Source organism: Colletotrichum acutatum (assembly GCF_030867785.1).
Source record: "Colletotrichum acutatum strain CBS 112980 chromosome Unknown BDZ83scaffold_14, whole genome shotgun sequence".
In the NCBI taxonomy this organism is placed as follows: Eukaryota; Fungi; Ascomycota; class Sordariomycetes; order Glomerellales; family Glomerellaceae; genus Colletotrichum; species Colletotrichum acutatum.
Genome location: NW_026849008.1, coordinates 227,935 through 251,376, shown reverse-complemented (window position 1 = coordinate 251,376; position 23,442 = coordinate 227,935). Strand labels below are relative to the sequence as shown.

The 23,442-nt window shown below is 54.0% G+C and overlaps 8 protein-coding genes across 8 annotated transcripts; 3 read left to right on the top strand and 5 right to left on the bottom strand.

Moving 5' to 3' along the window:
- Positions 1 to 803: 803 nt before the first annotated feature.
- BDZ83DRAFT_569344 (acetyltransferase) lies at positions 804 to 1,437 on the bottom strand (the record flags this gene model as incomplete). The annotated part of the gene is made up of 2 exons (XM_060504180.1): positions 804 to 956; positions 1,021 to 1,437. The coding sequence occupies 2 exons, from the start codon at positions 1,435 to 1,437 to the stop codon at positions 804 to 806; spliced, it is 570 nt and encodes a 189-aa protein (XP_060368976.1).
- A 1,739-nt stretch (positions 1,438 to 3,176) lies between these two features.
- Positions 3,177 to 6,944, top strand: BDZ83DRAFT_607454 (uncharacterized protein). Its single transcript, XM_060507430.1, has 10 exons — positions 3,177 to 3,689; positions 3,760 to 3,933; positions 3,995 to 4,005; positions 4,083 to 4,353; positions 4,402 to 4,425; positions 4,478 to 4,597; positions 4,651 to 4,750; positions 4,810 to 5,091; positions 5,147 to 5,249; positions 5,314 to 6,944. The coding sequence occupies exons 1-10, from the start codon at positions 3,473 to 3,475 to the stop codon at positions 6,625 to 6,627; spliced, it is 2,616 nt and encodes an 871-aa protein (XP_060368975.1). The 5' UTR covers positions 3,177 to 3,472; the 3' UTR covers positions 6,628 to 6,944.
- A 530-nt stretch (positions 6,945 to 7,474) lies between these two features.
- Positions 7,475 to 10,155, bottom strand: BDZ83DRAFT_87056 (thioredoxin). The gene is made up of 3 exons (XM_060515968.1): positions 9,777 to 10,155; positions 7,978 to 9,718; positions 7,475 to 7,921 (listed from the first exon to the last, which is right to left on the bottom strand). The coding sequence occupies exons 1-3, from the start codon at positions 9,968 to 9,970 to the stop codon at positions 7,574 to 7,576; spliced, it is 2,283 nt and encodes a 760-aa protein (XP_060368974.1). The 5' UTR covers positions 9,971 to 10,155; the 3' UTR covers positions 7,475 to 7,573.
- A 622-nt stretch (positions 10,156 to 10,777) lies between these two features.
- On the bottom strand, positions 10,778 to 13,663 carry BDZ83DRAFT_607438 (ankyrin repeat-containing domain protein). Its single transcript, XM_060507429.1, has 5 exons — positions 13,173 to 13,663; positions 12,432 to 13,116; positions 12,280 to 12,365; positions 11,822 to 12,216; positions 10,778 to 11,722 (listed from the first exon to the last, which is right to left on the bottom strand). The coding sequence occupies exons 1-5, from the start codon at positions 13,619 to 13,621 to the stop codon at positions 11,094 to 11,096; spliced, it is 2,244 nt and encodes a 747-aa protein (XP_060368973.1). The 5' UTR covers positions 13,622 to 13,663; the 3' UTR covers positions 10,778 to 11,093.
- Positions 13,664 to 14,433: 770 nt separating this feature from the next.
- BDZ83DRAFT_716682 (tyrosyl-DNA phosphodiesterase) lies at positions 14,434 to 16,113 on the top strand (the record flags this gene model as incomplete). The annotated part of the gene is made up of 3 exons (XM_060511868.1): positions 14,434 to 14,808; positions 14,869 to 15,646; positions 15,695 to 16,113. The coding sequence occupies 3 exons, from the start codon at positions 14,434 to 14,436 to the stop codon at positions 16,111 to 16,113; spliced, it is 1,572 nt and encodes a 523-aa protein (XP_060368972.1).
- Positions 16,114 to 16,289: 176 nt separating this feature from the next.
- BDZ83DRAFT_648257 (acyl CoA binding protein) lies at positions 16,290 to 16,771 on the bottom strand (the record flags this gene model as incomplete). The annotated part of the gene is made up of 3 exons (XM_060510165.1): positions 16,290 to 16,439; positions 16,533 to 16,600; positions 16,675 to 16,771. The coding sequence occupies 3 exons, from the start codon at positions 16,769 to 16,771 to the stop codon at positions 16,290 to 16,292; spliced, it is 315 nt and encodes a 104-aa protein (XP_060368971.1).
- A 1,839-nt stretch (positions 16,772 to 18,610) lies between these two features.
- On the top strand, positions 18,611 to 20,108 carry BDZ83DRAFT_569291 (uncharacterized protein; the record flags this gene model as incomplete). Its single annotated transcript, XM_060504175.1, has 3 exons — positions 18,611 to 18,727; positions 19,023 to 19,799; positions 19,887 to 20,108. 3 exons carry the CDS (start codon positions 18,611 to 18,613, stop codon positions 20,106 to 20,108), a joined length of 1,116 nt encoding a protein of 371 aa, XP_060368970.1.
- A 691-nt stretch (positions 20,109 to 20,799) lies between these two features.
- Positions 20,800 to 22,138, bottom strand: BDZ83DRAFT_569625 (actin cytoskeleton-regulatory complex protein END3-domain-containing protein; the record flags this gene model as incomplete). Its single annotated transcript, XM_060504216.1, has 3 exons — positions 20,800 to 21,524; positions 21,589 to 21,823; positions 21,899 to 22,138. The coding sequence occupies 3 exons, from the start codon at positions 22,136 to 22,138 to the stop codon at positions 20,800 to 20,802; spliced, it is 1,200 nt and encodes a 399-aa protein (XP_060368969.1).
- Between the last annotated feature and the right edge of the window lie 1,304 nt (positions 22,139 to 23,442).

Genomic DNA, 23,442 nt, shown 5'->3' with positions numbered 1-23,442 from the left:
TATGAGAGAGATGTTGAGGGTTTGTTGTCTTGATTCTACTCTAGTAGATATTGTATGTCAGTTATTAACCAGGACTGTCTCGGGATTGTAAGAGATGGGAGGTCCCCTGGCTTTACATATTCCCCTCTTTCTGGTTCCCTCCCCAAGCCCGACTTGTAGTCCTCCAAGTGCCGCGCCTGTGATAACCACTGGAATCCTGTGGTATCTGAATGTGGGTATATTGCGTGCTTTTCGGCCTCTGTGCACACCGAGACGTTTAACCAACGAGCTTCGCCGTCTCCCGCTGCCCGCATCCCACGAACAATAGTTCGGTCCCGGCTGGGAAAGGTGAATATGCCCAAGTACCCCGATTCCATGGTGGGGTTCGATCGTGGGACCGATCGGCGGTATTGGTAAGCTCAAAGCTGTCACCGAGGCAGTGCCAAGTCTTCGCCCACCCATCTCTGCCTTGACGACCGCCTTTGATGCGCAGTCGTCGAAGTTTTGGAAGTGGATGCGTCCCAAATCCAAAGGAGGTCAATGCCGGCGTTGCATCATCCCGAAGAGCCGTCACCGAGCCGCTCCGACTGGGTCCAGTAACCCTTAATTCGCACGCCGGGTCACCGTGAAACAGCTGCATCGGGATCTCGAGAAAGTCGGTCATGCGTACCAGAATCTCACTTGATTCTTCAAATCCCGTCCCCGTCCGCACGGGAATCAACAGACGACGTGAGTCGCCTCAGTCTTTGTAATAAACTATCTAGAACAGATCATCAACCCTCCCCCCCCCCCAACGCCGTGGAATTCCTGAACAAGGTAACTCGCTACGTTGAGAGCTGCTTATAGAAGAAAACCTGATCCTTTAGCTGTCGTGGAACGGCGGGGCTGATGCCGTAGTTTGGAATTCTGCCGACCTCGACGTATCCGAACTTTCTCCAGACATCCTCTGCCGGGCTTCCAGCCTCGGTATCAAGCATCTAAGCATCTCCCCGTCAGCGTTTTCCTCGAGGGCTGTAGATTCAATGGCTCCAAGTTCCTTACCAACAGCGTTCGTCCCCGCCGAAAAGCCTCACCCTCTAGAGCACTCATCAACATCCTGGCGCCACCACGCCGACGGAACTTGGGGCTAATGAGAAGTTTCTCGACGAAGCCGCGGAACGGGCCCGTCTCGGAGTAGGGCATGGAGAGCATGACGACACCCATGAGCTCGGTGCCCTTGAACTTGGCGCCCGGGTCGGATTCGTCGAGGAGGATCAACATCATACGGGTTCCTGCAGTCACCTCTGCTATGCGATCTTTCCACCATCCTAACAGCTTCTCGTGGGACAGAGGGGGCAAGAAGGTCGCGAGGGTCCGGTCCGAGCTGATGCAGCCGGCATGGAGTGCTGCTAGGTAGGGGATCAAGTGGGTGTGATCCGCGGGTGAGAAGATGTACGGCGTCCCCGAGCTGGAGGCCATCTTGAGGGGTAGCCTTACTGACTTGTGCGCGCGCAGGTAGCGTGCTCTTTTCCCCGGTGAAGTATCTTCAGCAAGAAATATGATAGCGGCTGTAATTTGGACCAGATGCCTCAGAAAATGCCCAGCCCAGCCAAACCAGAGCAGAAGTAAGTAAGAGCTAGTAGAGATCGACAATGCAGGAACAGCGCAAGTTTGTCCTCTGGCCCTGACGTGCTACTGATATCTAGATGATTAGATGCCCGCAGTTGAGGCCGGTCACGAAGTATCCTTGAAGTCAGTCAGTTAAGGTAACTTGGTGCTTGTCTCGTGTTGGCGCAGCGAGGTCGCGTGTCTGTTCTAATACTGAGTGAGGGGAAATTTGTCAAAAAAGCTCACCTCAGCTTTAAGAGACTCAGCACCAGACGTGAGCGAGCGAGAGACGTTCAGGTTGCTCAAGAGAGGTGCCCGTATGAGTCAATGAGTCAATTGATATGATCGAGGCTCGCAAAAGTGTTAGGAGACGGGGAACAAGTGGAGATTTGAGCTCTCGAGAGATGTTGGGGATAACAGGACAACGGGGAAGAATTGGTGACAAGAGTCAACTCGTGCAGGGTAGTTCTTTTTTTTCGATGGCTCCTGCCAGTTCCATTGGGTCCATTCTGGGTGTCTTTGAGGTGGGATTAGCGCCTTGGTGGCCCAAGCCCACAGGCAGAGGAAGCCGCTACGAGGGAATTCCCGGCGCAAGGGGCCGTAGAGAAGCCGGCAGACAAACATCACCCCGCATAGAATGGAAGGATGCGATGAATTGTGATATTTCGGCCAAGCAAGCACCTGCAGCAATTCACATTTGCAGCATCAATCTAAGGTAAAGCAGGACTGGTTTCTTCGGCCCTTCGGATGTATGCCTGAACGGCCGTTGGCAGCCGCAATAACTTCCAGGTTTATATAGGTAGGCTTCCATTGCTTCCATAAATGTTCGGTTCCGTTAGCCAATGTCTCATTCACCGAACGTCCAACATGCCTATCCAGCCGGCTTCGTGAGCCGGACTCGGCCCTACGATGCAGTTTGTCTCCGGGAACGCACGGCACCTGTCCGAGTCGGAGTGCTTAGCCCAGCTGCCATCCGACCCCTGGATGATCTGTCTTGGAAGTGGAGCAAACAAGCTTAAAGCTGATGCTGAAGATACGATGCCAATCCCATCTACATGCAGCATGGTCAATTAGTCGTCAAGCTTCCGTACCTTGTTGACTTGAGCTCTCAAGATAGGTACCTTAAGGTAAGATGAGTGTACCGGCTTTCCCACTTGATCCTTCTTGCCCCATGCCCCGTTTTCGTTCTACACTGCCCCTCCAGCGTCAGTATTGCCATGGGGTCAAACTTGCTTTCATTGCATTGAGCATTCTATTCAGCTTTCAGACGGACAAATCAACACAGCCCGCCGGAACCCTTGAAACCCAACTCACCCCACGACATGAGCCTTTGATAGGCTGTCACAACTCGGCGTACCTTGCCATCAGGTACCTCGCTACCGTAGCCAAGATGATGGAAGTAGGAGAAGAGACTCCAGTCTATCTGAGGTACCTGAGGTAGGAGGTCCATTGCTGCAAGCATTAAAGGCCACCCACTCACGGGAGTTCGGACACACGGACCATCCGCTGGTGTCGTCTCACCTTCAGCTCCCTTCACCGCATCTACCTGGGTCCAGAGGTCCTGAGGTGCATGGTCCCATCTGCAAAGTACCGGGGGACAATAGGTACTACCCATGGTATCCGTAGCTATCTCAGCTTGCAGTTGGCTACCTCCCCAACTCCCCTCGCACTCACATGCACCTACCCCTCTGACGTCGCTCTCTAGACCCTGTTTCATCGCCGCCTTTACCTAACACCAACTCCGAGTTCCCCTCCTCCTCCAAAGCTTCCTTCAACGACACTCACCTACCTTCGGGACTCTTACAACTCCCACAATCTCTCTTTTTCTTTTTTTTCATTCTCATCATTGCCTCCTCACTCTTATCATTTCGGCCTCATTTCAGCTCAGAAGTAGCTCACTGCCGTCATGGATCACATCTTCCGCAAGGTGGAGCGGGGCATCGACGCCCTTTTTGGGGATGAGCGACACGCCCACACTCACTCAGGCCACGAGTGCCATGAGCATCATCCCGCCGGCCACGCCGAGAACAGATTCCAGTCTTTTGCGCCTCAAACCACCGGTAATGCCAAGTGGTATGTTGACGGGTGTTCCTACTTTTGGGCCGTTTCCGAAGCTATCGAACGTAAGCTTGCACCACCATCATACCAAATTCCTAGCCATCGTTCATCTGTCTCTGACCATATGAGCTGCAGAGGCCCGAGAAAGCATTTACATCTTGGATTGGTGGTTGAGCCCGGAGCTGTACCTTCGCCGCCCTCCTTCTCAGAATGAGCGTTATCGCATCGACAATCTGCTCAAGGCTGCTGCTGAGCGGGGTGTCAAGATAAACATTATCGTCTACAAGGAGGTTGAAGCCGCCTTGACCCGTGAGTGACCCCGACCCCGAGCAGTCGTCTGAACGCCACACTAACAAGCAATGTGAACTAGTCAAGTCCTCTGTAAGTCAACATCACTCATATCAACTCATCCAAATACATGTTCATAGAACTCGAGTCATGCTGACACTCTCATCAAGCACACAAGGACCTACCTGGAAAGCCTTCATCCCAACATTGGCGTGTTTCGACACCCTGACCATGTGCCCACCGGATACGACTTCCAGGCGGAGCTCAAGCAGAACTTCGCCAACATGAATGTCAACACCTTCACTCTATCAAAGGCTTCCGGTGATGCCATCAAGGCCATCTACGGTACCGCTACCGATGGAGTCACCCTATTCTGGGCTCACCACGAGAAGCTCTGCCTGATTGACGGCAAGATTGCCTTCATGGGAGGTCTCGATATGTGTAAGTCGTAATGCCAAGCACGCACGCCACTCACTAACAGTATCATAGGCTTCGGCAGATGGGACACCAACAGTAAGTCGAACTCATCTTTCAGGTCCCTGGAAGCCGTCTCTAACAGAAATAGGCCATCCCATTGCGGATGCCCACCCCGGTAACCTGGATGCCGTCATCTTCCCCGGCCAAGATTACAACAACGCCCGTGTCTACGACTTTGCTGACGTCGACAACTGGGAGCAAAACAAGCGTAAGCCAGTACTAGAATGTCATCTGCTCATGTCTGTGCTAACGTCCAACCAGTCGATCGCACCAAGAGCTCTCGTATGGGCTGGTCCGATGTCAGTCTCAGCTTGAGCGGCCCCATTGTGGCAAACCTGGCAGACCACTTCGTTGATAGATGGTCCGTATTAGATACTCATGGCCCCGGTAGTTCTAGAGTTGAGTACTGACAATCAGTAGGAACTTCATCTACGGCGAGAAGTACGGCAAGAAGAATCCTGGAAAATACCAGGCTCTCGGAGGAGGTGCCGCCAACGCGGACGCTGGCAGAATCGCCGAAAACGAGACGGAGAGCGGCGGCTTCTTTGGCGGTGGTGGCCACACCAGCCACCTCTTTGGCGATCTCTCTGACCGTATCAACCGAGGCATCAGTCGCATGGCGGTCAGTGACGACAACCAGGATGACGGTCCTCGTAGAATCGACCGTGGTGACCGTGCTGCCAACATCCAGCTCACCCGAAGGTTAGTAATTCAGAGCCTCATCTTGTCCAGTCAAATTACTGACGAACGACCACAGCTGCACAGAGTGGTCTGCTGGCCACCCAACCGAGCACTCCATTGCGAATGCTTACATGCATGCCATCACCAACGCCCAGCACTACGTCTACATGGAGAACCAGGTAAACTTCCCTACCCCTTTTCTCCCTCACTCCCGTCCACAAGTCACTCTAACATGCAACAAAGTTCTTCATCACGGCCACGAGCAAGGAACAGCACCCCGTCACCAACAAAATCGGCCGCGCCATCGTGGACCGCATCATCCGCGCCCACCAAAACGGCGAAGACTTCAAGGTCGTCGTCGCCATGCCCGCCGTCCCCGCCTTCGCCGGTGACCTCAAGGCTGACGACGCCCTCGGCACCCGCGCCATCATGGAGTTCCAATACAACTCCATCTCTCGCGGCGGACACTCCATTATCGAGACCCTCCGCTCCGAGGGCGGCATCGACGACCCGGGCCGCTACATCCGCTTCTACAATCTGCGCAACTATGACCGCATCAACATCTCCTCCACCATGGCCGACGCAGAGGGCCGCTCCGGCGTTCGCTACGAAGACGCCCGCCGCGAGCACGACGACAACGTCGGCGCCGGCTACGGCGAGCAGGGTCAGGGCTACGGTACCCGCGGCGACTCCCAGTACGAGCGCTACCAGGAGGCTGCGTCCCGCGTCTCGGACCAGACCTGGGACACCGTCTCAGCGTGCTACATGGACAGCGGCCGTGACCTGCACTCGGTCCCCTGGCATGGCGAGCCCGATGCCGAGCTCGACGCCTTCGTGAGCGAGGAGCTCTACATCCACTCCAAGCTCCTCATCGCCGACGACAACCTCGTCATCTGCGGCTCCGCCAACCTCAACGACCGCTCCCAGCTCGGCACCCACGACTCGGAGATCGCCGTCGTCATCGAGGACCCCACCCCCATCGAGTCCGAGATGGCCGGACGCCCCTACACGGCCTCCAAGTTCGCCACCTCCCTGCGCCGCCAAATCTTCCGCAAGCACCTCGGCCTCCTCCCCGACCAGCCCTGTGACCGCCCCAACGACAACTGGACCTCCATCGAGCGTGGGCCCAACGCCTACGACTGGGACTCCCCCGCCGACCGCCTCGTCCGCGACCCCATGTCCCGCGAGTTCTGGGACCTCTGGGAGGGCACCGCCCGCACGAACACGGAAGTCTTTACAAAGGTCTTCCACAACGTCCCCAACGACCGCGTCCGCACCTGGAAGGACTATGACGAGTTCTTCTCAAAGTACTTCATCATCCCCGGCGCCAAGAAGGAGGACGACAAGCAGAAGGAGGAGGAGGCCAACCGCGGCAAGGTCGAGTACGGCCACGTCGTGCGCGAGGAGTTCCCGGGCGGCGTGCGCGAGGTCAAGGACTGGCTGAACCGCGTGCGCGGCAACATTGTCGAGATGCCGCTCGACTTCCTCGTCGACGTGGACGATATCGCCAAGGAGGGTCTGTCACTCAACAGCTTCACTGATGAGATTTACACGTAAAAGAACGATTGGTATGGTGGCTTCATTCCGTGGCTCCAATATTGAACAGAAATACACGAAAAAATCCAAGGAGAAGAACAGAAACGTCAAATCTAAGAGTGTGTTACCGAAACAAACGACAACGTGGTTGTCCGTGTATGGGTGGGGGACCTTTTGGGATTGAGAGCTGGGGAGGAAACAAATGAACTATTTTTTTCTGGGTGGAATTTCAAAGCAGCCTCTTTCGGTCCAAAGCCCCGTGTGTGACAATGAGTAACAATGACATAGACAGCCTATCTTTCAGTCGCCGCCCCCCCCCCCCTTCCCCCTTTGCCCACATCCCCTGAACTCTCATCTCCCCATGATCGCAAGCCACAGTGAATCCTGTCACCCCATAACATCATGTCATGTACACAGCGCATTACGGCAGATTCACAGTTCCGGCAGTATCCAGACTATCACGTGCTTATCCAGGTCGAGGGTCCTAGTGAGTAAGTCGTCAAATAAACAATGTATAATCTGTCAAAGTGGCACGTAAGGTATGCGAAAGGCGTTGTGTTCCCCTTCCTCTTTCTTAGCCACCGCCAACCCTATCAAACATAAAGGAGTATTTATTATACAGACCTCTAGCCCTCATCGGCCAAATCCCACACCAAAGAGAGAGACAGAGAGACACGCAGCGGGAAAAAAAATAAGAAACACTAATAAGAAAAAAAAAGAGTCCCCGTCAAACTCCGTGAGTAATCACCTCAATGCTTTGGGTTTTTAATACGTCATTCTGCTTTCCTTTCGTTGAAAGCAAACAAAAAAGACAAGCACAACCCACACACTTTTGACGTTCAATGTTCCCCAAATCGTCGTAGCCTCATTCATGGCCTTCCCATTAGTCCAACTTGCCAAGATCATGCTGTACAGGGCACCGCTGCTCCTCCAGCCTCTTCCACTCCTGTTCGAGCAAGCCCAACTTCTAGTCCACCTTGCCGTTGCCGTTGGGGCCCAGGAGACCCTCCTTCATCAACTCTTTATTGCCCCATGATTCTTCCAGGCGGAAGTGGCCACCACGGCCCTTGCGGGTGCGGCTGCGGAACCATGAGAAGGCTCCAAAGGCCAGGCCAAGAATGCAGCCCATGGTGAGATAGGGGTGCTCGACAAAGGTGACACGGATGTCAAAGAAGATCTTCTCGAAGCTCGAGATGGTGAGCTTGGGCTTGATCTTGGGCGGCGAAGAGACGACCTTGTTAATGGTCTCCAAGATCGACGTCCGGGACAAGAGGATATTGTTGCCAGTAATAGTGGTATCCCAGTAGCGGCGGTTCTAAGCATCAAGTCAGTCTGGCTGCTTACATTTATGTATAGGTCGGTTGCACTTACATCCTCGTCATTGATAATGACACGGTCTCCGTCCTTGGTGTCAATGCCATAGGTGGTGCGAATCCATCTCTGCCAGAAAACACTATCAACCCAGGCAAAGCCAACCTGCTTACGGTCCGACTTGTCCATGTTGATGCGGATGGCCTTGGCCGCTCGCAACGCACGCCCGTCGCCGCGGTCATCGGCCTCATCGATTCTGAGTTGCTTGGCATCTCGAAGCTCTTGCCTTTCGTGCTGGAAGAGAAGGATCTGCTTATCCATCCACTCGTTGGCAGCACTCTTCAACTCACGCTTGGCTCTGAGGAAGCCTTCTTGGTCTTCCCTATTGACAATTCCGAGGACAACGACCTTTCCATCCATGATCTCGCGAGCGTTGGAAGCGGTCATCTCAGGAACAATCGGAAGCCAGACTGACTTCATCCAGTTCAGGACTTGGTGGATATCACGCATCTCCTTAGGTGTTAGCGGCTGGTAGTATGTAGGGCGGCCCTCTCTGGAAACGAGCAAGCGAGGCCAGGTCGTGATCTTGTAACGGGCGAAAAGCACGGGATCCTTGGTCTTCACGAGCTTTGCCTTGCCAATCAGGCTGAGAGGGATACGCTCGAGAGCCATGAAGTCCTCAGAGGTAGTGGCATGGTCGTAGAAGTAGATGAAGATGACCTCTTCCTTCTCCTCGAGGACTGCCAGGGACTCGGCGTCTACATCTAGTACTCCCTCGCTAATGTCGATGGCCTTGTTGGCGTAGTGAACAAAGTCGCCCAGGCCTCTCAGACCATCGTACTCGACACGCTCGCCACCCTTGAAGAAGAGGATAGTGGGGTAGCCGCGGAGACGGACGTCCTTGCAGAGTCTGGTCTCCACGTCGCAGTTGACCTCTCCGATATTCAGACGACCCTTCATCTCCTTGGCCAGTTGCTGCCAGTTAGGTGCCATGGCCTGGCAGTGATGACACCAAGGCGCGTAGAACTTGACAAACCAGGGGTCCTGGGTCATGGTGACCAAGGTCTGGAATCTCTCGGCGCTCAAAGGCACAGAGGCACCTTCCTTGTTAGGTGTGACTGTAGGTTTCTTGACGACGGCCTTGGTAGGAGCAGCGATAGCCTTCTCGGTAGTGGTGCTAGGCTTTGCATCTGCCTTGACGTCGGCCTTTGCGTCAGTCTTTGTCTCAGTCTTCGCGTCGCCCTTAGTATCAGCCTTCGCATCGGTCTTGCCTGCAGGCTTATCGTCCTCCTTCGCGGGAGGAGCCTTCGGGGGAGCCTTGGTCTCTTCCTTGGGCGGCGTCTTCTCGTCGGCCTTTGCGGGAGTCTTGCTGTCAGTCTTGGCGTCCGTCTTAGCGTCGGCCTTGTCGTCCCCAGGCTTCTTCGAGTCGTCGGCCTTCCCTGGGGCCTTTTCGGGGGAGGTCTTGTCGCCAGGCTCGGGATACTCGAGGCTGCGGGGCCTGGTTCCGGGCTTGGCGGCCTCGAGGTACTTCTCGATGATGGGGCTGATCTGGTCAATATCCTTGACACCCTTGATCAATTCGGCCAGCTCGCCATTCTTGTAGAGAATGGTGCTGGGGTACGACGCGACGTTGTGGGAAGCGCAAAGATCAAAGTAGGCCACGCAGTTAATCGTGGCGAAGCGGAAATCGTAGAGCTCGGTAAAGGTCTTGTCCTCCTTGGACTCGGGCTTCGAGGTGTAGTACCACTCGTAGAGGGTCTGGTATATCGGCGCATAGTCTATGCAATGCGGGCAGTAAGGGCTATCTCATCGTAAGCACGTTGCGCGAAGGGCGGGTAAGCGATTGTATGATCGGGTACCTGTAGTGCTTGATAAGCATGAATTGCGAGGCCTTGACCTCCTTGTCAAAGGTATCCGGCGTCAACTCGAGTATTGGCGGCACTTTCATGGAGTTGAAGTAGGTGTTCTCCCGGTCATCCTTGTCTGCCTCTGCTGCTTGAACCCCGGAGAGGAGGGTCGTGCCCAAAAACAGGAACAAAGGTGATAACCTCATTGCGGCGATGAGGGTGCACCGCGTGAGTGCGATGACTTTGGAGCGAAAGATGAATAGCAGAGTCTGTCAAATGATGCCAGTAACGACGGCTGAACAGACGCAAGCAGTCGAGAGGGCGCGGCAAAGCGCGGTTGTGTAGTCAATTCGCAATGCGAGGGCGCAGCGTCAGATAGGTGTGGATCGGATGGGAAGTCGCGATTGAGGTGGTTCGAGGGGTTTGCAAAGGGTTTAGATAAAACCTTTTAGATCGCCGAAGACATGGAGGGTAGAAAAGTCGAGAAAGAAGCTAATGTTCCTTTCGTCGTCTGGGTCAAAGCCCCCCGAAAATCGTCCAGCGGCGTCGAAATGAAGGAGAAAAAAGGGTGGTGGTGTTAGGTTAGATTGGTGGTTGCTTCTGGCAAAGGGGGAAGCCAAGCAAAGGGACCAGCGAAAGCGAGCGACAGGACTGGCAGGTCAGGAGAAAGACCGTGTGTCAAGATTCTGTAGCGCGGTCCAGGTTCTCTGGCTGGTTCTGGTCCTTGACTCCTTGGTGCCAGCCGTTGCGCAACCAAACACGGGAGGAATATGTTGCCTTAGATATGAGGCAATAACGGATGCTTTGTGCGTGTTCTGGCTAAGGCCACCGTCTCCAGTCAACCTCCAGCTGTCCGTTCTTGGTATCCCCTGGCAAAAGCTGGCGGGCGGGAAGCGGAGAGTGCGGGAGAACTGCGGGAACTTGTGGTGCCAGCTGCCCGCCTGCTCAATCTGCCCCCACTAAACATTGGTTCATTTCGCCATTCAAAAGTTGGGCAAAGTTCAATCTTGCATCTTGGGGCGGCAGCGAGGTGGATCTGGATTGCGATAAGAATAGAATCCTGCTTATCCATCTCGGATCGCCACTTCAAAATCTCACCATGCGTGCCGCGCACTGTCATGCAAGAAACTCGAAAGCTAGGTATGGAGAACCGTTCCAATGGCACGTGCGGATCGTCATCGCATCCCACGAGGGAGAGTAAACCCAAGCTCGGGACTTTTTCAAACCCCATGAAAGGGCCCTGAACGCCATGGCACTTATACGCTCGATCCTTGATCCAAAAGTTTTCTGGATGTCTTTTCCTATTTCTTGCTTAAGCTGAGTCGACGACTAATCCACATCGTCACTAGTGCTGCTTGAAATCCCGCTGGAACTAATGTCATCGTCAACCATGTCCATGTATTTAGATCCCAAGAAGTCCTCAAGATTGCGTCCTCGAATTTCTTCCAATATGTTCTTGAAAGCCAACCACTCATCGAACGTCGGTACCGTCTCGCCCGGCTGTCTGGAGTCTTCCTTACTGTACAGCCTGGCAGTCATAATCTTCATCGGAGTATCGCCAGCCGCATTTGCTAGATCAGGGTTCAGCCCGCGGATACGAGCATCGCTCAAGATATCAATAAGCTCCTGGTTGGCACTCTGGGCCGCGAAGTGGAGCACTCCGGATCCCTTCTTGTCAACGGCATCGAGCCTGGCGCCGTGCTGGATCAGGAGCTCCAACAACGCCGCGTTGCGCCACAGAATCGTGTCGTGAATGGGTGTTCTGCCTTTGAAGCCTCTCTGTTTGGACGGTACATTGAGGTCCATGCCAGCGTTACAGAGCAGGTCGAGAGATCGATCCCAGTAGGTCCTCCTCGGATCCCAACGGGCGACGTTACTTGTACGACGAGCCCTATACGAGAGCGGGCACACCCAGTTTGTGTCGGTTTCAACCACCAAAGCACTTCCTCTCTGCAGTAGTAAGTCTATGACATCGGGGTTGTCGAATGCGAACATGATGGCCGTTTCTCCTCTGGACCCACGATAGTTGTCGACCTGGGCATTAATGTTTGCGCCAGCGTCGAGGAGTGCTTTAGTCATCTTCACCGAACCAGGAGATTCATATCGCGCTGCGTAATGCAGAGGTGTCCACCCGCTCCTGGTAGTCGTCTCGAGGCTCGCACCACGATACAGCAGCATATCGAAGGAAGCATAATCGGCCAGATAGATTGCCCAGTGCAGCGGACACCATCCGTAACTATCCAAGCTGTCAATGTCAGATCGGGCAAGTGTTATTGCGTCTGACAAGGATGTCGGGACGGTCCCGAGCATCGCATCGTGAATCAAGGATGATGTTTCAGTCTTTTGAGAAAATGTTAGCTGCTCAAGCATCTGACGATGCTTAGGCTTGAGAGACTGTATCTGGCTTTGCTTCGCCGCATAATAGAGCATACGAGAGCGGCTGGCAGCGGTCCTGAGACGGGTCAACTTGGGACCATCGACCGAGTATCACGGGCATCGGATCAACTTAGCTTACCAGCGAGTAACATTCTCGGTATGCAACGGCCATCCTTGCTCGACCAGAAATTCCGAAAGCGTCAAGTTGACGTCGCGCAGCGCTATCTGAAGACGTTGCAACAAGGTTAAGGAACTCGCACGGGCTACAGATATTGATATACACGGACGTACCATAAGGAGAGAGTTCCCATCCTCATCTACATCTGTCGGCAGTACAGTTGAGTTGATGATTCCTCGCTTCACCCAATCGATGTCGAAGTTATACACAATCGATATCATTTGTTCACGTGGAATTAGTCGTGGAATACGGAGGTGGATCGAAGAGCCGATTCCGGTCAGACTGTCCCGAGAAGCAGCGACAAAGAGGGCACGCAAGAGGAGCCATTGGGGAAAGATGTATATCATGCGTGCCGAATCTGGTGCTCCGGCACACGCCTCGAAGTCGCACTTTCTGGGCCCCAGCAGCGATGTTCTGTTAAATTCGAGGAACATGGTTCCAAATATTAAGCGTAGCCATGTCGGTGTCTGTAGCTTAGACTGGCGATGACATTGACATTTGCAATACGGTGTGCATATTCGGTCGACTCGTTTCTGAAATGACAAAAAAGGGCTGCTTCCGGTCTCTATATAGCGCGGGCTGTTGCTAATCACTCTGGAAGGCTGGTCTCTACCTTGCAACGAGTCTTCTGGTTGCAACGTCTTGGCGCACATCTGGTTGAGAGAGGTCTTGATATCGTCTAAGTCGGCTTGATTCATAAGTTGCATCCTCCGATGGATCCTACCCTCCTCTTCCAAAGCCTGGAAAGACGTTTCAACGAGCTGGCGGATTTCAAGTATAGCCCTGGCGTGATGAGAGCTATTCGACGTCAGCAACTCGTCGAACAGCGCTCGTCTTCGACGGTCAGCGCTCACCCTTGTGACGAGATGAGAGCGCCAAAACAAAGTATCAAAGAGGCCTTGGTCTTGCTTGCCCTGCACTTCAGCTTGGCAACATTACTTCTCTCCCGGATCCATCTCGACATTGAGACTCGAAGTTGCCCGCTCATTTCATCGCCAGACTTCGTTCCCGTGAGACGATGACACAGGGCTAGAAGCTCCTCTTGTATACTCTTTAGATCCTGTTTCAAAGCCAAAGTCGGAGCTATATTTAACGTCGGAAGAGCAACACCCCCCTTCTCCAGTTCCTGAAGCGGACTCTTGACTTGCTCGATAACGTCCTGGAGAGTAGTGAGCTCATCAACGAGCTCACAAAAGTCCGCCGGAGCATGGCGAAGAGAGAGAAGTATCTTCACTCCTTTGCCAACCGCCGCCGATGCCTGTATTAGAGCGATAATGCTTGCAGCGGTGGAAAGAGGATCCATACTGAGTTGACCGTCGGAGGGGATGAAAGAGGAAGCATGGATGTACCGTCAAACTTGAAGTAGGGCCAAAGTGGGAGGATGCCAAGCCTGTTCAGCCTGCCCGCATATCAGCTGAACTGTTTCGACGAACCATTTTCTCAGAAAAAGTGAAGCCGACCGAAACGGGATCACTACGGCGGAGGCAGTGTAGGTGCTTGCAGGCAAAAACTCAACCTATCACATCGCGGACTAGGAAGCCAGAGGCCCAAAGAGAGGCCATACTTGGGAGGTTGCTCAAGCCAGCATTCCAATTCAGTTGTAAAGAAAAAGAACACCCCAATGCAATCTCCGTGAGAGATGATGAGGTTTGTCGTAGTGCATTTTCAAGGTAGAAAAGAGAGGTACAGTAAAGGCACCTCAAAGGAGACAACGTCACTGCCTTGCTACACTGGCTTCGCTTGCCGCAACAAGGACAAAGTGTGACTTTATAAATTGCCAGGGCCGTAAACATACTTGATTCGACATCAAAATACACATCTCAATCGTTTGACTGAAAATTCTGTTTAGGAAGTTTTGGCTCATTTCTTGATTATCATGGTCGAGAAGTGACCGCAAGGGCCAAGCACGCCGCGGTTGTGTGCCTAAACGGATCTAAGCCGGAGCCACCTGCCTAGAACAACAATTTGGCATCTGGCTGCTTCCATCTATCTGCCTCATAACATCCTAGCCACCGACCCATCTCAAGTGATTTACTCACCTATCTACTCGCCTAAACCAAAATCTATTCCTCTTGGGAATGCCGTACACGATCATTAATTGATTCCATTTTCGCCATGGAGCGAGCATCCAAACGGCAGCGACGTGCCGAAGATTTGGGAGGACCGGCGCCGACAGCTCGGTCAGACCCCCTGGAATCCTTGAACCGACCTATAAGTCCTCCTACGAAGAGAAAACAACCAGGCATGCGTATCAAGTCGCCATTCCAGCTGACGACCGTTCGGGATCTCCCCGAGGCTGCCAACCGTGACTGCGTCGGCCTCGCGGATATTCTGGGTGATCCCATGATCGCAGAGTGCTGGGAGTTCAACTTTTTGCACGACATACACTTTCTCATGAGCCACTTTGATGAAGATACCAAGAACCTAGTCAAAGTTCACGTCATTCACGGTTTCTGGAAGAGAGAAGACCCAAATCGCAGAGCCCTTCAGGTCAGCCGACGATGACGAGGACAAGCCGCTGAACAAACATTGAACGCTGACACTGAAAAGGAAGAGGCAGAAGCGTATCCCAATGTTGAGCTACATGGAGCTTTCATGCCGGAGATGTTTGGCACTCACCACACGAAAATGATGGTGTTGATCCGGCATGACGACTCAGCCCAAGTGATCATACACACGGCCAACATGATCGCCAAGGACTGGACGAATATGACCAATGCTGTCTGGAGGTCACCTATTCTGCCACTCCTTCCGGGAGATGTCGTCGTCGAGAACGACTCAGCGGATAGTCATCCGGTCGGGACGGGGGAAAGATTCAAATACGACCTGCTCAGCTACCTCAGAGCGTACAACACACGGAGACCAATTCTTATAGACTTGGTTGAAAAGTTGCGCAAATACGACTTTTCGAGTGTGCGAGCAACACTCATTGCTAGCGTCCCCGGCCGTCACCCCATTCACAACAATTTACAGACAACCTGGGGATGGCCAGCTCTCAAGAGAGCACTGCGCAAAGTTCCGGTTCAAGAAGGGAAGTCTGAAATTGCAGTTCAGATATCGTCTATTGCTACTTTGGGGGCCACTGACAGCTGGCTACAAAGGTGCCTCTTCGACTCTTTAGCCGTGTCCAAAAACAACTCGCTTGAGACACCCAGGTCAAAGTTCCAGGTCGTCTTTCCAACCGCGGACGAGATCAGGCAAAGCTTGGATGGCTATGCTTCAGGAGCATCAATCCATACCAAAATTCAGTCACAACAACAGGCGAAGCAACTGGCATACTTGCGGCCCATCTTCTGTCACTGGGCAAATGATTCGCCTCATGGCAAAGGTAGAGTAATAGATCTCACCCTGTCCATACACAACTAATATGTCATAGCGTTGAGCGATGATTCAGTCATGAAAGAAGCCGGCAGACAACGGGCGGCACCTCACATCAAGACATATATTCGCTACGGCGAAAAGTCGATAGATTGGGCCCTAGTCACATCTGCCAACATTTCCAAACAAGCGTGGGGCGAAGCGGCAAGTGCATCGCAGGAAGTTAGGATCGCATCATGGGAAGTCGGAGTGCTTATATGGCCTTCGCTCATCGCAGACAAAGCGACCATGGTGGGGACATTCGAAACAGACATGCCACCAAATGATGCGGGGGACGGCGAACCGGTGCTCGGCCTACGGATTCCTTACAACCTACCTCTTCAAGCGTATGGCAAAGACGAGATCCCTTGGGTGGCGACGATGGCCCATGACGGGCCGGACAGACTGGGAAGAGCTTGGGGTGCTTGGGAGAACTGAGCCCACCCGCGCGCTTATTCACATGTGACTCGTGTCGACGTTGGTATCATTATATTGATCCTCGCTTCCCTGCTCGGCATGTACTCGAGCAAAAGGAAGCCATTGCTAATCCATATCAACCCGTTGTCGTTTCTCATGGTCGTTACAAGCAGTGCATTGCATTGGAATTGCTGCGTTTACGCGCCGACGGCCTCGGGCTCCTTGTTGGCGTCGTAGCCGTACTTCTCCTTGAGAGAGTTGACGAGGGCGACGTACTTCTCCTGGGCCTGCTCAGGGGTGAGGTTGTCGTCGACGACCTTCTGCCACGCGGCCTGCTTCGCCTTGCCCTGTAAAGCACGTAAATCAAGCGTCAGCTTTCCATCACGTGCCAAATTCGCTTAGGGGGAGCTCGGGTCTGCTCAGATGGCAGTGCTGCGTACCTTGAGGTCGAACATGCCAGGCTTGGGGGCGCTGGAGATGTCCTCGCCAGTGCTGACCTTGTACAGGCCTATGATAATCATGATTTGTTAGCTACGAAAGAAGCCGAGGTAACAGGGGTGGAGCTCGTGGGAAGCGACGCACCATAGAGCTCGAGAAGCTCGTCGTTGCCGGGCTTGGAAGTAAGCTTCTTGCTGTCGGAGACAGCCTGCTTGAAGGCTTCGCTCTGAGGGGCAGACATGATGTTTGGTTTAAGGGGATCTTTGATATAAGGTTTAAGAGGTTTGCGTGGTTGCGTAGTACGTGAGGTTATGTCCAGGGAAAAGGGATTGTTGAGCTTCTCAGTGTTGGGAGGCGGAGGAAAGGGTTGGACCTTTTGGCGGGGTTAGCAAGGAAGGTCCCACACGCCCGCTTCATCATATGCTCATATGCGCGGGGCAGCTGATGCTGTCATTGGGTCGGCCCTTGCACCTTGCACCTTGCACCTTGTGCCTCTCAGACCTCAGGTCGTGCACCGCCACATGTGATTCGGGGTGTATCGCCACAACCTGGAGGAGTATCGGCTCAATGTCAAGCCGCCTCCTCCGTGACGTCGGCCCGGGGTAACGTACCTACCTAGAATTCAATAAGTCACCGAAGCTGCTCGGAGCATCGTTTAACCTTCGTTCTGTCCTTGATCCAACGACCAGCCTTATCGGTTTCGAAGATGCAGCCTTTGTTCTGCCCAAGTAGAAATGCTCACCAGTCCAATGCTTAGCGACCTAGGCGCTAGCAGCCAGCATCTTCCCTCGACCTGCAGCCTCTATGTAAAGTCGACGTTAACCGTTCGGCTGTGCTCACGGCACTCGGCAGGACTTGCGAACTGGTTGCCCGTCCACCTGGTGCAGCCATGTCTTGCATCTAGCCAAGCAGCCGCCCGGTGCAAAGAAGGACATCCGAGCGCTTGATCTCCCCAGGTTTGATATGGCACTTTGCAACGATGCACGTCTCCCCGAGCAGAGATAATGGCTCAACATCTGAATTGTTCCCAGCCGCAAATCTGGGTATTAATAGGATGCATGGCTCGTGCCTCGAGGGGAATTAGAGCAACTTGACTACATCGACCAAAGGATGGCTGATTCTCTCCGGGAGGGTGTTCGGAATTGCTCTCCTCCTGACTAACGCAACTCCTCTTCCATTGACAAAGTCGCACCAAACGGGCTGATCCGAACTGAACGAATCGGGGGTGACAGCTACACTCGGGCCCGATAAGTATGGCTCCAAAGTATGCTTTGAAGCTCGCTCGAATAGCTATCGGCGCGAACAAGGACACTCAGCGCGAGGAAACATCGCTGGAAATGGCAAATGGCATCAACAAGTCCTACACCACCAGCAATATCCCGAACCTGAACCGTCTCTCAATGCAGCGATTCCGGCCGAAGCTCACTCAACCTTTTGTTTCCGTCTCTTCTTTTTCAGTTTTCTTCGTGCAGCTACCAACTGTGCCAAACGTCGTCGAATGACAATCCGTCATATCGTGGTCTGGGCGTGGGGAAAGCCGAACGGACAACGGGGGATCGACAGGCCCACCCCACCCAGTGACGGACATGAACATCCAAAGTGCTTTTTCTGTCTGACCTTACCTACCATCCTACCAACCACATGTTGTGTTACCCAAACGGCACGGACTTTGAGACTGAAACCTGGACCAAAAATACTAATGGCACCAATTCGCGTTCTTCATTGGCATTAGCGCTGCCTGGTGAGGAGACGCGTATCCGGACTTTTATGGGATAGGATGGAGGGGAAGCGCAGGATCTATGCCGCAAGGATGCCACCAGGCTTTGATGTATCCCGGACCCGAGCAAGCTATGGAGGAGAATAAATACCAGATGTTTCGCAGCTCTGGGTGCGTAATGTCTGTTGACCTGAAGATATTCAGCAGCTCCTTGAAAGGCTCATCAACAAACAGTACTCTAACGACTCGACTACTACCTTCTTTTGGCTCCATCAAGACGAGTTGTTCGCCCATTGCTCACCTCATCGACACTGAGAAGCCCAGAGTCTATTTGAGCTCGAGTCGGCAAGAGGAACAGCCAATATGGTCAAGACTGTCGTCGTTCTTGGCGCCGCGTATGGCGGTCTGGCCGTGGCTCATCGTCTGCTCAAGTACACACGCCAAACAGAGCCGGACCTCAGGGTGATTCTAGTTTCAAAGGTGACAGAAACTTTCTACAATACGATTGGTTCACATCGAATCTCTTGAGCATTCGTGATTCTCGAACTCAGACGACCTCTGCAGAAGCCGGGGGTGTCACCGAGCTCCGGAGGCCCGTGGGGGCGGCCTAAGACAGCTGCGGACGACCCACACTTCATCTCACCTCTGCCTCATAAGCATTAAGAGGATATGAGGAATAATGAGATATATGTGGACGAAAGTCGGAAAGTGCCTTGTAAAGACACGAAACGGACGGGAAAGAAAGTAGTGCGCAAAGGCTGATGAGAAATGGCAGACAACTCACTTCTACTGGAACATGGGCTCCGTCCGCGCCATCGTACCGGGCATCGTCAAAGATGACCAAATCTTCCAACCCATCGAGCCCGGCTTCGCATCCTACCCCAAGGAATCCTTCGAATTCGTCCTCGGCACCGCCACAGGCCTCGACATGGCACGCCAATCCGCCCTCGTGTCGACCGCCTCCGGCCCCAGGTCCCTGCCGTACGACTACCTTGTCCTCGCCACCGGCGCCCGCGCCGCCTCCCCCGACATGCCGTGGAAATCCTCCAACTCGCACGAAGACACCCTCCGCCTCCTCCACGCGACAGCCGAAAAGGTGAAAACCGCAAACCACATCGTCGTAGCGGGCGCGGGTCCCACGGGCGTCGAAGTCGCCGCCGAGATTCGCTTCGAGTTCAAGGACAAAGAGGTCCACCTCCTCGCCGCCGAGGACGAGATCCTCGCGGGCGATTCCATTGCGAAGCCCGTAGAGAATGAAATTACGAGGCTCGGCGTGCAGCTCCGGAAGCACGCGCGCGTCGCAAACTCCCGGCCCTTGCCGGACGGCAAGACCGAGGTCAAGCTCATGAGCGGCGAGGTCATCCGGACGGATCTGTACCTGCCGACCATGGGCCTCGTGCCGAATACGGAGTACCTCGACCCCGGGATGCTGAACGAGCGCAAGTATGTGAACGTGGACGAGTACATGCGCGTCAAGGGCGTAGAGAACGTCTGGGCGTGCGGGGATATCGTCTCGTTTCCGAGGGCGGGTTTCATGCTCACGGATAAGCAGGTTCGTCACATCCCCCACCCCCATGCTCTATTTTTATCACATCTTCTTCCTCTCCTATAAATGACTGACATTATTCCACTCGCACAGGCCGCCGGCGTCGCGAAGAACATTGAGCTCGCAATCAAAGGCAAAGAACAAGCGGTCGTAAAAGGCATGCCCGTCGACGTCTACGTCTGCGCCACGGGTCGCAGCCGCGGCGCGGGCCGCATCGGCTGGGTCAAGGCGCCGTCCCTGATGATCTGGGCCGTCAAGAGCCGGAACCTGGGAATGCCCATGGCCGTACCGTATGCCAACGGTGGCCAATGGTGAGCTAGCCGGCATCCAGAAAGCAGAAGCAAAAGCAGAAGCAGAAGCAGAAGCAGAAGCACGGCAGCAGGGCGCACGAACTTGGAGGATGTTTTTGATTCATGTAATTACACTTATACGGCTCTGTTCAAATAATCTGATCTAAACTCACGGAGAAGCGGCCAACGTTCTGGTCTGAAAAATATTGCCATCATCTGAATCATTCCTAGCCCCCTTTTCTGTACTTCGGGATGCGTTCTGCTCACTGACCAGTCCTGATGACTCTTGAGTAACATTCAGGGAGAAGCAGGCCGCTAAAAGAAGAGTGAGAAAAAAAAATCCATTGCTTCAAGACCATGCATTATCCGCCGAACCTTTGTATTCTACCTGTTAGGAGCAGAGTCTTCAACTTCAAGTCCACTTCATTTTCCCTCTCCCACGTCTCATCAATCTAAGCAGCGGAACGGCAAACATTATAGTTTTACATGCACGAAGAACATGCGTTGAGATGGAAGAAAACAACTCCCTGAATTGGACGTGAGAAAGGGGTACCCAAACCAGACCGGGCCCATCATCCCTACCTCGGAAGAAGACAACATATAAGAATAACCCAAGCAAGCCGCCCGCCCTGCACCAGAAGAAGACGCTGTCAAATTTGGATTTTTCCTCTCTCCCTCTCTCTCCCCCCTTCACTCTCGCTCTCCCTCTATCATCTTCATCTGCTGGACTTCTCGTCCTCAACCTCCCTCCGTAGCTGGTCAAGCACACCCTGCCGCGACGCGAGATGCGTCTCGAGACCCTCAACCTGCTCCTTGACCGTCTGCAAATCATCTGACACCCCCTTCAGCCCACCGCCGCCGCCCTGGCCCTTGCTGGCACCGCTCTCGAGGTCCTTAAGCTCCTTGCGCTTGTAGTCGAGCAGCTGCTCGAGCTCGCGCTTGACGAGAGCGGGCTTGCCGTCGCGCTTACCGCCTTTCTTGCGCTCAACATCGGCCTCGATGCGGGCCATCTTCTCGTCCAGCTCCTGCAGCTGCTTCTTGAGGCGAACCTCCTCCCAGTCGTCCGTCTTGGCCGTGGAGAAGTCGGTGCCGCTAGACTTGAATCCGCTGCGGCCCAGGCGGGTAAGGTACTGGTCGCCAAACTTGGCCTTGCGGCCTGTCGCCGTCGAGTCGTCGGCCTTTGTCGCCCATCGGGAGGCGCCGGGGGTCTGGTTGTCTAGTTGGTAGTCGATCTGGTTGCGCTCAAAGGAGGCGCGCAGGGAGGCGGGGACGGTGCGCGGGATGCGGAAGCCTTCGTGGCGGTTGTTGAGAATGTGGAGGAAGGCGAGGCAGGCGTCCTTGTTGATGGATGGGCCGGCTGAGGGGTTGATGAGGTTCCAGGCGGAGCGGATGTCGGTGTCAGGGACGTCGAGGGATTCGTAAAGGTCCTCCAGAGCAGTGACTGTGAACGACGCACCGTTAGTAAAGCGGTACGCTATATAGGAGGCGCGCGGAAGTGAACATACATGCTACTTGTCCCCGTGCATCCCGGTTCTCTTGGTATATCGACTCGTACTTGGACTTGTCCGCTGGGCTCATGTACCAGTCGAATCCGTCCTTCAGCCCTGGCGAGTCTGGATCGTCGTCGACCTGCTCAAACGCCACTTGCCTTCCTGTGAGCGCGCGATTCGCCTGGACGAGATGTGCCTTGGACTCGGGGACGAGCCAATCGGGGAGTGTTGTTGGGACATCTGAGTATTCCTGCCCATCCGAATGCGATTAGTACCTCTACGATACTCTCTCTTCCACTGCACATCCGACTCAAGGTATACTCACGCCATTCAGGATATCAAAAATGACTCTCATGGCAACGCAAAACTCCTCGAAATCGAGATTTCCATCATTGTCGACGTCGGCGAGATCCCACACCCTCTCGAGCTGGTTATCCGTCAGGCCGCTATTCTTCAGCACCGGCGCAGCCTGTTCTCCCGTCAGGAACTGGCCCCCGCCCGTCCGGGTGGAGAAGATGTTCCAGTACGTCTCGATTTCTTGTGCTTCGATGCGAGGAGGCGCCATAGTGTGCGGTATGTGTGGTTATGGTTTCTGTATACGGAGGAGAGCGTCGATGGACGGAGGTTGACGAAGGGGGGCCGGGCTTTGGGGAATCGAGCTTGCTCGGGCCTCGTTCGTATGGCGGGAACTGCGGTGCGCAGATAGCTGACTCGTCTCTGGAGACTGCTTGGTGAATCAATTCGACGGAGGCTTTAGGAATCTCGTGAATCGTAGATGGTGAGGATTTAGCCGGAGAGGTGTCGTTGTTGCTGAGTGGATCGTCGTTAGGCCGCGTGGGACGGGAGCTCGGCCAAGGATGTGGATTTGGGGTAATCGGCGGGTTGGAAGTGGGAGGCAGTGCTTCTGTAACTTGGCTGAGCGTGCGCTCGGTGAGGGAAGCTCGGTGATGCAAGGTCGACCCACAGCAAGCCGTCGCTAACCCCCTGCTCACTTAGCTCATCACCGACTTACATAATCCTGGTGGCATTCCTTACGGGCCTGCTCAACGACATGTCACGAAGCAGTTACTACATCACGAATCAAAGGGGACATCATTTTGCGCAAGCTGATTTTTTTCCTAATTCACAAGAAATCGCACTGATGCGATGGGTATCTCAACAAAATTAAGGGGCCTTTTCCCCGAGAAAACCTTCCCGAATTCCAAGTGGGTATCATCCTCCGAACCAATGTCATCTGCAAGCCATCCATAGAGGTATGAGCAAAAGAGAAAGCCATCCGAATCCTGAGTCCTCCTCAACACCGAAACAAAATCCTCCAAGTAGGAGCGCGATATGTAACGAAGACCAAAATCCGTCTCGTTGAAAAGTGCAAGAAGCAAGAGAAGAGACGATCGATATAGCAAGAAAGCTCTTGCAAACCAGGAGACGTGATGGTCGTATGTCTGGTACCTGTGGTTGACACTTCTGCTGTAATGGTGCTTTTTTTTGTGTTTTTTGTGCTTTTATGTTGCCTCAGTAGGCAAAGTTGGTCCGTGATGCAACTCGCTGATCCTTGCCGTCAAGCCAGGCTCGCAACCTTTCGCTTCTTGATGCTTTGATGCTCGTCGATGCTACTGGGTCGCTGAAAAAATCCGATAGCAAGGTCGTCGCTCGAGTCACTTGTCTGCCTTCTCGTTGTCATTGCGCTTCTGAGCAGCGGCAGCCTTCTCAGCTTCAATCTCCATACGAATGCTTGCGGTAACGCCAGGGAACGGGGTTGGTGCCGCATTCGGCTTGTAATGAAGCGAGTAGATGCTGTTCGGCCACGAAGCCATGTTCATAGCTATGCGCTCTCGGGCAAGCTGCATAGCGATGTGAGCAGGCCAACCC